At 36.2% G+C, this 17877-nt stretch overlaps 1 protein-coding gene across 1 annotated transcript in view; it reads right to left on the reverse strand.

The window, feature by feature from the left end:
• Nucleotides 1–963: 963 nt before the first annotated feature.
• The window catches only part of ADGRG6 (adhesion G protein-coupled receptor G6), a 113592-nt gene continuing 96678 nt past the window's right edge, over nt 964–17877 (reverse strand). The window contains exons 20-24 of the mRNA XM_026088877.1: nt 16872–16986; nt 15510–15793; nt 11408–11509; nt 8833–8985; nt 964–3926 (exon numbers count right to left, since the gene is read on the reverse strand). Coding sequence (XP_025944662.1) covers nt 3748–3926; nt 8833–8985; nt 11408–11509; nt 15510–15793; nt 16872–16986 — 833 coding nt within the window. The 3' untranslated portion in view covers nt 964–3747. The remainder of the gene's footprint in view (nt 3927–8832; nt 8986–11407; nt 11510–15509; nt 15794–16871; nt 16987–17877) is intronic.

Genomic DNA, 17877 nt, shown 5'->3' on the forward strand with positions numbered 1-17877 from the left:
TCAGTTACAGTAGGAAGCTGTTAACAGTAGAGGATTAAAATAAAATTGTTCTTGATATTTAAAAGTGATGAAATGAGGAGAAAAATAAATCCGCCCTCAAAGGCTGCAAAACTCCTTACAAGTTCAGTATTTGCCAAGATCCTACTTGAAAAAACTGGGCTCCTTCCCTCAGGAGGGTCCTCCCACACAGTTCAAGGCATAAAGCCCAAGAGTAGCCTTTCCTGTCTGTATGGACATACAGTCCAGAGACACACCCAGCATCCTCATTAATAAATACCTCTTATTACATGCTCTGTTTTGATCGCTTTCTAAAAATATTACCACTAAATCTTCGTATTTTGTGCATTTTCTATAATGAGGCTTAAAGATAGGTAAGCAGATCTGGTGCATTTCAGCAGATTTCCATGCTCTTTAAAGGCAAACATTTAAAGGTAGGCCAGTAATGTATTATATTTGATGTTTGTACATTAGTGCGTATATTTAGTCAAGTAATTGGCTGACTAAAATATTTGAATAGTGATCAGTCAAAGTATGATTAGAAGTTATCCTGCTGTTGATAATGAGGGACTAAATTCAGCTGGAAAAAAACATATGAATAGAAATAAATCCTGAGTTTTACATTATCAATTTGTATTACTTTTCAAATAACATTCCAGCATATTGTCTGTTATTCTGCTGCCATTATTTTCCTTTCAGTGTTATGATATAACTGTTACCAAAAATAAATGAACTTGCATAACTTTCAGATCACTAGATCTGGCATTGAGATAATCACAAAAGGGTAAAGTATACTCTGCAAAATGAATTCCTCTGATGAGATGGAGTTAAGTCTTGCACATTTATTTCCAACATTTTGGCTACACACATACCTGTCTCACATATTTAATAAACACAAGACTATTTTCCAGAGTTCCACTAAGTAATTTTTGCCATAGAACACTAAAAAAGAAAAAAAATCAACCATTCACTATTAAAAGACTTTAATTATTTGGAACGCTAACATCAAGAATGTTTATTTGAAAATGCTTCTTTCCACTTTAGTCCATCTTTAAATCTGTTACACTATATTCCACTGACTAGTATTACAAATTACACTGACATGTTTCCTCATACTTGTAAAAGAACTACAGTAAATTGTTTCACAAGTGTTTGGAAAAAGCATATATAAGAAATTACTCTTTCCCTCTTCTTCTATGATGGAGAAGCTACTTTTAAAGTAACAAGAACAGACATTATAGAGCTAAATATATTTCGACATATTTAACCTCACAAATAAATAAATATATACAAGGGAGGTTACAGCATGTCAACTACAAAGTGGAAGCTTTACATTGGAGAACTGAGAGCATTCAAGAGCATCTAACTGACATAGACAGTTTAAGATTACTACATGGTAGTAAAAAAAAGAAAAAATTTTAATTCAGCAAAAATATAGGAAGCTGTACATTAAACTGATAGTTAGCTAACAGCCTTGCTTCAGTCAAGATGCTATGTTTGCTTTTTATTTATATTTACTGATTTATTATGTTTTATTAATTCCTCATTTTTCAGGAATGTTTGGTTTTTCCTTCTCTTCATTTCTAAACACCTTAATCAGGTAGAAATCTCACAGTAAGCTGCTATGTGAACACTATTATCTACAGTAGTTAAGCAAGTGGGATGATAAAATATTAAATTCAGTAAATGCTGGTACATAATTTCTCCCTAATTTTTTTCCCTTATTAAAGACATCTGACAACATTCACCCCTGTTAATAATTGCATTTGAAGTAAATAGGGTTGACTTTCATTCATACCATCATGTAAGTATTTGCAGTTAAGAGACTGAGGTTTCATTAAAGGTATTTGTAGCAACAGCAGTGTTTCTGGACGGAATACAATTAGAACATACTCCTCTCCTTCAGCAAACAAGGTGTTTGTAGCCAGGGAAAACACTCCATTTGTGCGGTCACAGCATTAAATGATCTCTGCACACAAAAGCGCATGCAAAGAGCAGAGAAAGGCACAAACCCACATCCTGAATCACTGAACATCCACCTGCTTGGCAACTGAAAATCTCACAGCACAACTTTCTGGCCACCTTCCGAATACAACTAATCAAATATTTGGCTAAAAATACTTTGGTGAAAAATGGCTTTTTTGAAAGATGAAAATTTCCATTAGGAGACATAATTCGCTAAAAAAAATATTTGAAAATACCTTTGATTTTTCGGCTCATGCTTTCATTGACATGTGCAGTTAAAATTTCTATAAAGCCTGGCATGTGCCGAGACATACTACATGAGAGATGCACTTTTGGCAGACATGGTTGTGTGCTAATGTGTCATAAACTTATAGATATCAAAACAAGCAAGCATTTTATATTCTTGTCTGCTCTCTGCACACACACGAAACTCCGTGCAGTTACGCGCACAGTATAGTAAAGCAAAGTTCATTAATGTTGCCTGAACACTGTTTGACACTGTGCCTTCAACAGTCTTGATCTAGTCAGTCAATGGGGGGCAGGAGAGAGATGGTAATATTGATACTGGAAGGGCCAAGAAAGATGTCATTTATTCATTACCAGGAAACGTACTGCAATCCCCAGATTTTCTCATGTTGCAATGCCATTCGAGGGCGGTGGCTACGCGTACAACATACTGGACATACAGAAAGTGACAAATGCACCTATGGGCTTACAAAGTGTCCATCTTGTATGTAATAGGGTCATTTTTAGCACCATTTCTTAGATTGTCTGTGCTACACATTGTGGTTTCCTCTGTAATATTTACCATGTGCATTATTATAAAAATATGTGTGGAGAGAGATTTAGGTGTATATTTATATATCTATATATAGGTGCATGTCTTCTATTTCATTTAGTGAAAAGGAGCATTAAACACAGGATTGCACACATTGGCACAGACACTGTATCATTAGTGTTGCAAAGGGAGATGCCACCTTTCACACATACTGATCAATGGATGTTGAAACATGACATTTGTAAACTTTGGATTTACCTGTTTGCTTGTTCTGCACCAATCCAAATGACACCCACCACTGTTCTCATACATATGGATGGGCTTAAAATTTGCAAAAGAGTTATTAGCAACCTGCACATCCTTCTTAGCTAGCACATCTATGCACATGAATACAAAACAGCCTGAATTTACAGCACATACAGTTTCAGTAAGCAAGATTTGCATGATTAGGTCTGTTTAGTCAAAATTTGTTTAAAATAACCCTTTAACACTGGTGTTAGGGTTTTATTCACTTACAAAAAAGAACAGGCAGCACTGGACAGTCAAGAAGCAAGAATTTTAACAAGTGCAGTAGGGAAAATCCATTTTCTTCAAAAAGACCATCAGTGAACTGATCAGAAAGAGCTTGGCTGTACTGCAGGATGTCTGCTATTTTCTCCCAGAGTCAAGACATGCTTCTGTTTGGACTATATAATTTCGAGTTAGGCTTGTGGCTCTTCTTCAGTCTTAAAAATATTTACACAGGATTGCAATTAGCTGTCCAGGCATCACGTTGGCTGGCACTCATTTCAAAACAGCTCAGTATCATGGTGGAAAATTGTCTTTTTCCAAATAGTAAACGGGTAGCGAAATTGGTCCTCAGATGGAAGCTGTTAATAGGATAACATTATAAACTGGGAAAAATAACTAAACAGGTCACATTATATGACAGATGAACCTCTCCTTCATTATTCTCAAATCCATGCAGATTTGTTGTCTTGCTTTGGTTCAAAAAATCAGAAGCCCAATTAGAACTTTGTGCTGTGGCTGAATGTGTCAGACATGATGATATTTTTATAGAAGTTGTCAGAGTGAGCACTGCAGTATCCCTTGACCTTGTCAATAACCTGATGGACAGGGATGATTGAAGTCTGTTCTCCATTCTCTTGGGTAAATTTTGAAGATGGCTTGTCAACAAAAATATTTTCTAGGAAGAGGAAAAAGCAACAACAAGAGGTTAAGACTTCTTAAGCGAACTCATAGTTTAAGAGGTGTGTCTCTCCCACACAGATATGCTTTCAGTTATCATTACTGTTGAATGAAATTACTGCCCTGAAAGCCAGAAAACCACTCTTTGGCTTGGTGTTATTTTTTCTAAATTCTTTTCAGAATCCAGCTTTTACATAAATTCAACATATTCTAACCTAAATGGCTAGAATTTTAGTCCCTGCTCAGGTCTCTCTTGAGTTTATCCCCTCTATTCTTTTGCCTAAAATGTAACTGACTCCTACTGCACATTAATATATTGATTTACTGTTCATGCTTTGAATCTTACAAATTAAAAACATTTCAGTATCACTGGAATAGGAGTGACTTCCATAACATCTGCTAAATAACATCTCCACATAATAGAGTAATGGAAAACGATAGCAAACAAATGTAATTATTTCACTGTGAAATTTATAATCTAAGCACAGCAATAATCACAGAATGTAGCAAAAAATGACTTGCATCCTAAATCAGATAACCAGAATTAAAACTGCCCTAAACTTTATACTTTGCCATTTCCACAATGTGGAGAATACAGGCTGAGCAACTATGGGAATGAAATGTGGAAAACTGTCATCGTTTCAGAATTCATATACTATAAACCAAGGATGAAACTGAAGAGAAAAAGAAGTAAGACAATTTAGTCTTAAAATTTTCTCTTTTAGTTATTGAAAAGATATGGTCCTTCATGTTTCTGATGTTGCCTAGGGCACTTCCGATAGGCACACTCGACATCATCAAAAAGATCATGCAATAAACCTTGTTAGACTTTTATCTCCCCTTTACAGAGATGAACCAGATACCTTTCAGGGTCTAGGCATAAGAAGAAAGTATTTTGCTTCTACTGTTAGTTAGCAGTCTAGGCTCCCTTCAGAGCTAATGGAGAAAAGCAGGCATTTCTAGAGTGCATTTGTCAAATCCTCTTTCAGACACCCATGTTATGCCTGATGAATCATATCTTATGCTTGCCTGTTTTCCTCCACTAACTATAAAAATAGACTAGGGTATCCTGCTTCCTACAGTAAAAGTCTCAAATCATGTGACCTGCCTCCTACCCTTGAAGTTACTCAGGGCAACTCTTAAGGATGTCTCACGAACGCTGGCACACCAATAAGCCTGAGCCTTGCAGTCTTTTTCATATGCCCTCCAGAAAAAATCTCCTTCTCAGACTGAGCTGGGAAGGTCTGCTGCAGAGGCTGACAGGACTGTTGTTCTCAGACCGGTCAGTAGGTAGAGCTCACGTAGCGAGCAATGAGAAAGTGTGCATCCCTTTTTCTCTACTATATTGTCTTGACGAGCCTTCTTATCGTTTCCACTGCAGTGAGTGAAGGTGGAATTAATTCTTGCAACCCAAGCAAGGCTTGGACCATCGCAAGCTTTGACAGTAAGAGGGAGGATTCTATGAAGTGATGTTTTCTACGAGTGGCATTTCTGATGACTATTTAAATAGAATTTGGCAAAATCACTGTTGAAAATTTCTTGGATCATTTAAAGAATTAGCATATTATTTCATACATGATTTCATACAAAACTTGTTTCTAATAGAAATGAATTATTAATTAAAACTAAACATAAAAGCAATTCCCGTCTCCCCCCCCCGCCCTCCCAAAATCATGATATCAAGCCATACAAGAGATCTGAGGAATAAAATGTTGCATGAAGGAGGAATGGATTGCAGAGTGAGAAATCAAAACAGCTTCACCCATGAAACAAGAAACAGGCATGTTAAGACATATCAGAATGATTTTTTTTAAAGCACGCAAGAATGTCCATGAATCGCAGCAAGTAACTCCATGTCCAATATCAAACTGCTGGGTACTCTGTACCTTTCAAATGCATGTATTTACTAGCCAAAGGTATCATATTTTGAGTATATATTTTTCTACATATTGAATATCTTATTACAAAGGTGAAAAGCTAATTCTTAGTCTTCAGGACAGATTTTTGAAATGCCTCACTTCTTTTCACATGATATCATTACATTGCTAAATAACATCTATGAAATTTGCATGCACAGGAACTATGTAAATCCTCTGAAACCAGTGGAGCCCTCTTGTTTTTTTTTAGCTCAATGGGTTTCAGACCAGAGCACAAGGTTAGAATTGTAGTGTCACTGAAGTAAATGGGAGTTGTATTACCAAATTCTGTGCAGAAATAAAACTAATTTCCAATGTATAAAAGTGTTATATATATTTAACTACTACCTACAATAAGTTTGTGTCAGTCTTATAGACAGCAGTGCCATAAGATGTCAAAGTGATTTCTTCTGTCCACAACAAGCGTCTCAGTTAGTGCATTCTACATTCAACCAGTAGTTCACAGCACGGCTTTCAGAAATACATAGTTTGTCATTCAGATTCAATTTGGCTGTGATTGGACATGAAAAACTAATGGCTAGAGGACTAAATTCCATAATGGCCATAGACCAAACAGAAAAACAATATCTTCAAATTTCTGTAGTAGCTCCTTAAATATTCAAAGTCTTTCTAGGAATCAATCAGATAGATTGATTTTTGCTTTTTAATACGTTTATGTATGGGTGTTTCAGTTTAGTCTCTTCTCCCTAGATTACTTTATATGGGCATTAACATCAGGATATGGTCTGTTTCCTAAAATGATATCTTTCCAATGCTTTATGCCCCATGCAGAGTGCAGGCAACCAGAGTTTGAAGCATGCTTATCCTTTGAAGTGCAGACTCAGCACCAGTGACGCAAGAGGTAACAGTGAGAAACAAGCAGTGTTCCTGATTAGCAAAGTCCTTTGTGTCAATTAGGACATCATGCAAATGGCATCCCTCCACCCAGTTCAAACCATGCATTCAACAAAAGCGATTCTCACTTTACCTGTAATGTTCCACCACTGATGAGGAAATGGCCTTAGAAGACATTATCTATACCACAAACACATGAATGCCTGTGTCAGTTCCAGGGAACACATTATAACTGTTTTAACAAGAGCTGCCAAGACATGTAGCTATTACATTATTTGCCTATACTTCAGCTAAGACATCACAATGAGAAGTTTAGCTGGATTCAAAATCAGAATTGGAGTCCAACAAAACATTTAAGCACATTTTTATCTTTAGTCACAATGTCAAGGATGTAAATATTTAGCTGCCACCAGTATGAATGGGAATTTTCTGTCCGCTGTTCCATACACAGAACTGGGAATGTTCCACAGAGTAAACTGCATGATGCTCTCAGCTATCTCATCTGGCATTTTTAAAGGGACAGTAGAGGTATGTAATCTATTACATTAATTACATATTAAATTAATTTTTAAATTGCTATTAAATTAATAGTAGTACTGTGAGTGCTGAAATATTACACATGCTGTTTGTGGAAGACTGCTGATAGAAATGTCCTTTTACAAGAGAGAGAGCTGAAGACCGCTTACTTAGGGCACCTGGAGCCATGTGGCACATCAAAACTGAGATGGCAGCAGGGACAAGCACAGGGGAGAGGCAGAAGCCAGCCGAGAGCAGCCCTGGCTGGGAATCCTGAGAGGAAACTCCCTAGGCATAAAGATCGGTGAAGTGGTACGCCAGAGAATTTCTGACATACTGATTTTCACTGTATTCAGGGCAAATGTACTTCATGTACATTCTCTATAAGCAAAAAAGATTTACACTCTTGAAATCCTGATGCACAGGAGGATGCTAACGGAGGCCCCGAATATTAGTTAGTGGTTACAGCCAAAGAAAATAACCATATATTTCTCAAAAAAATGGGAATTCTAGACAGAAAAATTATTGTGTGCCTAAGTGAACCAGGTAATGAACAGCAATAAAAACAGGAAGACACTTCCTGGAATCTAAAGAGACTGAAGCATCAGAAATGAGACCTTGGGGATTTCTGAAAATAATTTAATTTTAATAAATAATGGAACTTTCCTTCCATAAATTCATATATTTCATATTTAAAACAGTAAGTCTAACAAACATTTTAAAGCCAGCAAGTACACCTCTTTGTGTTAGGGATGTGTGCAAATATTATTTCCATTTTGTTTCAGAAAATAATCCTGTGATAATACGTTACGTGACTATACACTATGATACTCATGAAAACATGAGTTAACAAAAACCTAGTAGCAAAAGATCCAAACACTACTTCATAAGCTATTTAAATGCTTTTCTGAAATATTATCTCAGCCATAAGTAAACAGACTTGCAAAGCATGTCAGTTCCTGTTTTTGTGTACTTTTAAAGTGTTCTTAAAATAAGCATATTTTTATTTGGTGTGAGTGAAATACACATGATGCCTTTTATTACACCACTGACATCCAAAAAGATACACAGTAAATATGGCACACTATTTGTAGCAGGGAAAAACAGCATATACTCGAGGAACACAGTATTAATTTGCAGGTAGCTCCCATTTGTCTCTCCCCCATAAATGTGTTACAGTTAAATGGAAGCAGTTTTGCTGAGTGTGGATTTGGATTCAGAAGACTTGATTTCTATTTCCAACTGTGCTGCAAGCTTTCATGCCACCTTGGGCAAGAAATGCCATCTCTCTGTGCTTTGGTTTCTATGTGTTTACAGTGGGATAAAACTTTTCTTCTAACCAAAGAGGTGAAAGTGCCATAGAAGAAGTAAGGTTTTCTTTTATTACACATACTTTTATAGGACAGGAACATACACAGATCAGAATTATACATTGGATGCACTGTATATTAGGTTGAGATCCTTAGTAAACAATAACATATTTAAAAAATACTGAATAGGCAAATTGCATAGGCAAATTAGTGAAATTTTCTCATGTTAACCTTTGGGTCACTAATGTACATTTAACATCAAAGTAAGTATTCAAAAATGCACTGTGTCATACTATAACTAACTCACCTGTATGGCTGTTTCGTTTCAGATATGTATTTGTGGTAGATTTTGATTTGGATGTTAAGTAGGTTGAATTGGAGCCGATGGAACTAGAGGATAAGGATTTCCCAAGATTATCAGAACTCTTCTTTATAATGTTGGTTGCTGTCTTGCTCCAATCTAAAAATGATTGAAAAGTTTTAAGTAATTAATTACTGTAGTTACTAAATGCCAAAATTTTTTTAAATTATGAACATTCCAAGTATCAGATGCATTTCTTAATGTTGCTTATAACAAATGATTTGTTTGTTTCCTGTCAGAGAACCTTTTGGTTTCTTAAGAAACCAAACTTGATTTACTTGGTTTACTTGATTTACAAATCCAACTTGATTTACTTTGCTGCTTACCAGAGTAGTTAAAATTGGTGGCTCTATTTCTAACATTTTAACAATCATTTGGTTGGATGGCAGAACTGTAGGTAAGACCCAGCTCTCCAGGAAGCAGGATAGTGGTGAAGATCTGCAGCTGTATAAGGATGCAAAGTTTCATCATCTGACCAGAGAAATCCAAAGGGTTGGATAGGAGCATTTACAGAGGCCTTACCATTTGAGGGCTTGATCTGTTGCTGTAGAGCTCCTACATATTACTGGATTTGCACTTGTTGCTACAGGGTTTAGAATTTTGGTGCATTACTAATAATAATGAATAATAATATTTATTCAGTAGTTCATATTTGAAGAGTTTTGTCAGAACCATTATCACAATAGACTCTTACACTGAAACAACTTCCAAAATTAAGTTAAATAACTAATACCAGTAAATCTTTGGGGGAAAACTGACACTGAAAAATTCACCACAAATGTCCCAATACCAGTATCATGCAAAATAAATGTATCCAACTATTTCAGCAACATATACTTGCAGGTCAGTACAGGCAGTTTCACACATTAGTCCTACTGTTGCTGTTACCGTTCTAATTTATTGYACTGCAATGAAATTCACAAAATGCAGAGAAGATACATGGGCCACTTAAGTCTTGGTTTATATGAAGACAAGGATTTTATCCTGAAACACTGCAATAGGATATAGGTTACTATTTCTCTGATCTAGCTATGACAGTGTTGTAGAGTTTTGGTATGGCTATTTCTTTGCTTTATCATAACATGCTCTAAAGTTCATTTCAGACAGAGAAGGATTTAAGATCACATTTTACTTATACTGCACTCTTCTGTCTGCTAATGGTTTGAGGTTCATTTAGAATAAAACCAGCTGGTGGTGGTGGGCCAGTTAGCATTAGGTGTAATGACAGCACATTAACTAACATCACTGAAATACTTGAATGCTTCAGGTTTTTATTTCTATCATCCCCACAGGCTGCCCAACAGCAGCATAAAAAACTGAAAATAATTTTATCCATCTGTGTTTTCCAGTCCAGGAGTTACAGCATGTACCGCATGGAAACTGAATGTATGCAATAATGTGGATGCCTGATCAGAATGACTTTTTTTTCCCTAATTTACATTAACTCTTTGAGATCACAAGTCAGGATTTCTTAGTATAAAGTGAAAGCATAAATGTTTCATAGTTTACAGTGAGAATGCATTCCCTTACTAGCACTGTAAAAACAAAACAAAAGAAGAGAAAACAGAATTCTTCATGGAAAGCAGTTACTTAAAACCTTGAAACAGCCCTTGGAAGCCAACAGAGAAAGGACACAGAAAGTACTTGGAGCACTGTTACTATCTAAGGTAGACCAGTCTACCTCAATAGTCAATGAGGTTATGCTACTTTATATCAACTATAGATACGAACCCTGGTCAATGAGCAATAACTATATGAGCAAGAATTTATATTCCAAGATCTTCACGTCACATAGTAAAGCAGGATTCATGTGCCTAAACACAGGAGCCTAACGCTATCTGAGATGGCCAAAGGTACAGGAGTCTATAAAAGTGTCCAAAGCAACTGCTTTTTTGCTGCAAAGGACAGTTGTAGCAGCGCTCTCCCTGCACTCTGAGAGTCATAAAGATGGACACCAATTCAGGAACCTAACTAGGCTTCTGCTAAAGGAATTTAATATGTTTTCATGTCCCTAATGCTCTCTCAGAACTACATGATGAAGGACAGAATAGTTTGAAAAGGTGAAGATAAAGGCAAAAGACCCCAGAGCATTTCTATCTGCCCTTTAAGAACCACTCCTACTTCAACCTAATAGTCCACAAGTTAGTCAACATAATGTAATGTGGGAGAAAGGGAATAAGATTGACTTTGAATCACGGAATTTGAACCTTTGGGACTTGATTTAACATTCTTTTGTTTTTGCAGGGAGTCTGCAGGGCCTTCCAAAACCATGCTCATAGCACTACAAAATTTACCAGCTGCCTTCAGTGGAAAACTTAAAGTGAGGACTTGAGACTTTTTACGAAGTGATATCTGAAAGGTCCCTTGGCAATTGTTATTAATAAAGTGAAGTGATAGCCTATTAATACTCTGCTTTTCCACATCTCTGCCTTAAGTTGTGTTACATTAGGAATAAAATAGCACACTGGACTTTTCCAGACTATTCCAGCATCTAAGGAGTGGAGCCATGAACTGTTTTTACCTGAATTGTCTGCCAGTCGGAATCTGCCACAGCAGAGATGTCTCCTCCATTGTTTCTGCACGTTTTCTTTCATAGCACAATGGAAAACAAATATAAATAAACCTGCAACGAAAGCAAATAAATAGCAAATAAAGCATATATTTATAAATAGATAAACAGATCAACTAAAATGAAATCTGCTAACAAAATGCTATAAAGGAAAACCAAAGGAAAATCATGTTCCAGTCCTCTTATTGTCATCTATCTGCACACCTCATTTAATACGTACTAAAGTTAATTAAAGCTATCCCATCCTCTAGCTGCTATACATGTGTCTGGGATATTGGAAGGGAGAGAACAGAGCCCCTTTCATTGACATTGCTGATTTAGATCTAGCTCAGTGTGGATCTTTTAATTATTTTTTGGCTTAGATGAAAATAATTAGAAGGTTTTGTCTTTGAACTAAATGAAAGTTTTGCAACCAAAAGGCCTGCAAGAGCCAGACTACAAAGCTAAATACAGATACTACTTCATAAAAAGATGATAATTTTAAGTCCTCCTGTTCCACATCTACAGAACTGTGCTATATTTTTTTAAAACCTGAAGGCTTGAAATGGGCACTAAATGGGTGCACAGAAAAAGAGCATTTGGATTTACGTGCATCACATGCATGCACTCGAAATGATTATGAAAATGGTAAGTGAATGTTCAGAAGTACGAATTAGGTGTCCAGCTATTTATTTCTGAAGAAAATTACCTGGTTTGTACATGCAATTGCAATAAATGTGCTTAAGAATGTTTGTGCAGATTTCATTTTTTGCTGGCAAATGTATAATCTTTATTTTCAAGACAGAAAACGGGCATCTATCATGTAGCAAACAAGGTTTCAGCTGGGTGTATGGTATGATTTCATCACTCTTCAGAGAAACTTTAAAGCTAAATATAGAAGTTTGAAATACAATATGCTCTTGGCTCTTCCCAGGCAGGCACCAGCACTGCAATCTTTTATCTTTCTCTGGCTTGGCCTGTTCTTGTTTTACTTACTTTTATTCACTGGGAGACAGCCAAGCCGAGGCTGAACACCTGATGGAAAAATCTTAAAGCCAAATCCCTCATGATTACATCTTAAAAGGGAATAAATGCTACATAATGGGGGCAAACATGGTTTAGTGATGTTCTCTAAGCTCGTTCCTCTGCTCTAATCACATACAGGTCCATATGCCAATGCCCGCCGTGTTTCAGCTGGTGGAACACAAGGGCAGGGTCAAGCTTAGAAAATACGGATCTAAATCATAAAATTATCCTCCATCCTCCAAAGCCCTGAGGTGTAATTTTGCATGAATGCTTGCCAGGGAACAGGACTGGTATCTCCTTACAGCACTCAGGCCAGGCTGAGCCCACTGAGGTCAGAGAACCAAAACAGCTGATTTTGGTACCTTTTGGTAATAAATATTTATGTCATGAAACACAATATTTGCAAATTTTTCAAGAGCTGATAGGAAAAAATTGAGAAGCACAATTTAGGAAAGGTGAACGTATCTTAATGCATCCTATAATGAACTGTAAATTTTACTTGGAACTACAGCAAGCTCTCCTGAATTCTGGTTAATGTGTTTCCATTTAGTAAAATATTTCTGTGTGTGCTTCATTATAAGCACAGAGTAATTCCAATGTAATCACTAGCAGCTCTTACATGCTTAAAGTTAYGCAGTTGTTTGTCCTCCACAGTATCTCTTAGTACTTTTGCACTGCTACAAACTTACTAAATTGATGCTTAATTAAATTGTGGTAAAAGTTTGGAACATTCTGAACTGTAAAAAAGAGAAAATGCGCATGTCTATAGTAATACAAAAACAAATGTAGCACATTAAAAACTTTGTCTTTGCCCTGTCTGGGCTTGGTGTCTGCATTTTTTTTTTATATGTATTTCATTATTCATTAAGTTTACAATGTTCTTTAGCAATACAGCTTTGGTTTTGTTTCCCAGAGCCAAATCAGAGCCTAGGCTTGGCTCTAGCTTGGCTCTGACTTAAAAGTATTTGGCTTGCCCAGGCATATATATAAAATGAGCAGCCAAAAAAGAGATGTTCCCAGATTTTTTACTCTTGAGCATCAAAGAGAGAAAAATCGTTTCCTATGTAGATGAAAAAGCAAAGTACAGTAACACCAGTAGTTACTGCAACCTACTTTTTCACTGCTGCATGCCAACACATAGAAAACTAGGTTGTTGGAGGCTGCTGGTATTGCTTAAAACATTAGTGCAGCTTTCAGGAACCTGAGAGATAGAATAGCCATATTTATTGAGGATATGATCCAAAGCTCATGGAAATTGCCAGATGTGCCTTATTATATTTGCCTCTCAAAGCAGGAAGCAGCTTTTCAGGGAATTCTGAAGTTTTGTCTTTTATAGTTTTAACAGTTCCACTAATTAAGCTCATCCTAATTCCCATGAAAGACTTGCCACACTGAACTACTTTCTACAGCTAGGAAAAACTTCCTGATACACATTCTCAATTTTTCTTTGCCCCATTCCATCCCTACTGCTAGATGTATGTGCACCAGTTATATTAGATTTTAAACACACCCCTCCCCGAGTTTCTTTAGCTTTTCCCAGCTCTTTCTGACACAGCAGTAAGCATTATCAGATAAAGGACTGTTGTCTTTCCGTGCCTGTAGGTCTGCTGTGCCATCTTTGCTGCCACAACATACTGCAAGCTCATCATTCATCTTCTTTTTGCATTCAATCTTCAAGGTGTTTTGGTTTCATTTTCTAACTTAGCTCTTTCCAAATATTCATTTTCCATATAATAATGCTATTACCCCATAGAGACTTAAGCACTGGCGCTCAACTGTGTGCGTGCTCTGCACAAACAAGCTTAAATGATTGCACTGGAAATTCTAATTAAAGAGTACTTGCTGAATTTGATCCCTGGCATGCTTTTCAGAGTTTTAATCTCTTTCCATGTTCTTCCCATACTTCTAATCTCTCTAGGCCGTTCTGAATATCTCACACTGACACATTACAGCAAATACTTCATTATGCTCCTAGGGAGTATCAGAATCTGTCCTTTGGAAAAAAAGCCTTTAGTAAGAACACCACATCCGAACAATTTTTGCCATTTTGCCTAGCATTCTATGTTGAACCTGAAACAACCCAAAAACCGCGACATTATTCTCTTTCCACGAAAGCTCAATAAATCTTTTAGAGCAGTAAATATATCTCAACTGTAACAGATAGAAATCCATGCAGTGTAACAGTAAGTACTTTTTCCATTAAGGAAAGATATTTTGCTGACCCTAGGCAGATCTTTTTTATCTCAATACGTGTGTGCCATAACACATGCTCCTCCAATGACTTTCTTGGGTTTTGTTTTTTGTTTTGTTTTTAGTTGTTTTCACTAGTGGATAGGCCAAGGGGAGGTGGAGATTCTTATGTCATTTGATACATATGCAAATCAGCTCTGAGATGAAATTCTGTTAAATGTCAGCTATATAATTTTGTAGTTTATAACTGTCTGATTATAATTTGCAGCATTTTTCACAACTGAAGGATGAACTATTTTGGAAAATTAAAATATCCAAAACTTTAGTAAAGGAAACAGAAATAAGCAGACTGCAACAGTCATTGGATTTTTCTTAAAGAACCAAAGCATATCACATATCCCTGTGCTATCTCTCCACACTAAAACAGGACTGAAATTTATTTTATGAGCTCTTTATGTGTTAAGAAAATAGTTATGAGCTTTACAGGTTTGCTACAGGAATAAATTAAGGAAAGAGGCTTCCTATATTTGTTATAATCAGTGAAAGGAAATGTTGAAGGTCATACAGCATCTATGTCAACAGAGATCACTGCAGACTGTTAGATATGAATAGCACTATTTATAATACGGGGCATTTTATTGGAAAGACCTTGAAACATTAATTAATTTAACCAAGACATTCAAAACATGTGAGGTAGGTACCATTATTTCACATAAAGGGAAACTTTAGATGTCTTAGTATCAAGGGAAGATACAGAGAACTTGGATTTGAGTTCCCYAGTCAAGTCAGTGGACATAATTTCTCGCAAAACAGCAACAGCGTAAATATTGTTTGTTCATAGAACAGAAATTCAACTTACCTTGCAATGAATTGAAAATTGAGAAGAGGTACAGGAAAGGGAGAGTTAAGGGACCCCAGGCAAAAAAGGCAAAGCCCCATGTCATGCCCAAGAGGAAGGTCAGGCTGACAACACTACGGAGATTCCTCAGGATCTCTTCCTTTAGGGTCCGATTAGTTCTTTTCCCATTCCTCCCACAGATCTGCACCATTACCACAACAAACATGGCAATGTTCATCAGAAACACGATGCTAAAGTAACCAGCACAAGTCACATAAAAGACAACTTTATTCTTGATCCAGCAGCTGTAAAAAATACCAAAATATGATCATTTTTAGATAACACGAACAATCCTTTGCTTCAGTTATTTATATGACTACAAGGAAAATAAGTCTATATCAGATTCCACTGCTGCAGAGCTGCAATTTTAAACAAAACCTTTAACCATTTTATATTTGTGAATAGGATGAAGCCCACGAGCATCTTTAAGACATTATGGGCCATTTTAGTATCTTGTATCTCATTTTACTTTAAAACTAATTAGATAGAAAAGCTGACCTCAGATGCAAGCCATGGGAACTGCAAACCCATCATGAAATGTTCAGACTCAATATGAGTAGCTTCACCACTTGCAATAGCATGAGCCATAGGCTACTGAATGGGCTACATACACAGTTCAGAGGCAAACTTGGATCTTCAGTGCCAAGATCTCAAGTTTCTGCCACTTGAGCTGTTCGATGAGAACTCAAACAGCTCCAAGGAAGAAGCTGAATGGGTAGTCCTTTCAGCTAGCCATATGACAGCCAGCCATTTGAGATATCCAGCTCATTCCTCCAGCAGTAAATGGCTTGAATGCTTACCATGGTACTGTAATAAAAATACACAATGACATATTTATCATCATGAAGCTTTGCCAGGCAAGGCACAGAAAATGAGATAACAAACAGTCATATAAAAATTTGGAGGTTTGGAGATTATTATTTGGACATCTAGATAAGAATAGAGAAAGCTAATGACTTACTTGACAAGAGGCTATTTTATTTACAAAGGAAACTATTTTTATACTACTTCTTTCTTGCCATCACCTAGAATATATAGCTTTCATTTAAGATAAATCAAAACTGGCATTTTTGTTTTTGTGAAACAAAATTTATGGATTATTCTTTTGTCAGAGGTGTGTTTTTCCACGGCATTCGGTAATGCAGACTTGCCTCCAATTTTTCTCATAGCCTTCTTTGCATTTCAGATACAAATAATTTAGAAGACAACCACGTCCACTTTGCTTGTTTTATACACCTATGCCTTTTCAAAGCAATCTGACAAATGCTAAATTTCTTGCAGAATGTAAATGCTAAATTATAAGAGATTAAAAGAAATACTCACAAATCATCTCCTCCTTGCCCATTAGCATCTTTGCCATATAATTCCTTGCCATAAACATGACTTGCATTTGCATTCGCACTTGCTAAAACAATTGCTATCACTAGAGCTGGCAAACCTGTAACACAAGAAAGCTTGTAGTTTGCTTTCAAAACCCCTAAACCTTCAAAATCACCACGTAAAGCTGAATTATTGATGTTTCCATCAGTATCGCTTTAGTACAGAGTATCCTGAGGTAGCTCTACATCAGAAAACTGCGTAAGGAAGTAGAAGGAAATAAATGATTTTTTCAAAAAGTACAAATGTATAAAGCTTTCAAAGTACTTTATAAGCATTAGTGAATAAGTCTTATAATATTCTTTAAGGCAGAAAATGTTACTATCCTATTTTAATAGGTGATACTAAAGTGTCATACTAAATAAAGTAAGTAAATATACTTAAGTGTAAAATATACTAAATTATATTTTACTAGAGTAAAATATTCTCCCTTAATTACCCAAAGTTAAATTTGCATTTGCACACAGGTACTCATAAGAAAGTGAGAAAAAGAACAACAAATGATTAAAAAGATGAGACAATTTTAAGTTGGAGTGATTTTTTTCAGAGATTCTGATGGCACTTAACTAGGCACCAGGGGAACATGAACTTGAACCTGCAATTTCTGCTCTATTTTTTCACAAATGTAAATGTCTTCTTTTCTTCTATAGCATTACATATCCTTCACTTAAATGTGTACCAAAAATGAAGTAAACTATATGCATTTTTAATAACAAAATGAAGGGAACATTTGGGGAAAATAACAAAAAACTAGAGAACCATGTACACAGAGGTACAGCTCACACAGAATAAAGGTACATTTCCTGGCATGCCCTATTTACATGTCTTATCCTTGCTATGACAAGAGATTCAAAGGGGAAGAGGTTAATTTGCTTTTCCTACCACTCAGTCCTTGTCCTTTGCTGAGGTTGCCAAAGGGGATGCTAGTTGCCAATGGAAAGACATCAATTAT

Source organism: Apteryx rowi, unplaced genomic scaffold (assembly GCF_003343035.1).
Source record: "Apteryx rowi isolate R43461 unplaced genomic scaffold, aptRow1 scaffold_792, whole genome shotgun sequence".
In the NCBI taxonomy this organism is placed as follows: domain Eukaryota; kingdom Metazoa; phylum Chordata; class Aves; order Apterygiformes; family Apterygidae; genus Apteryx; species Apteryx rowi.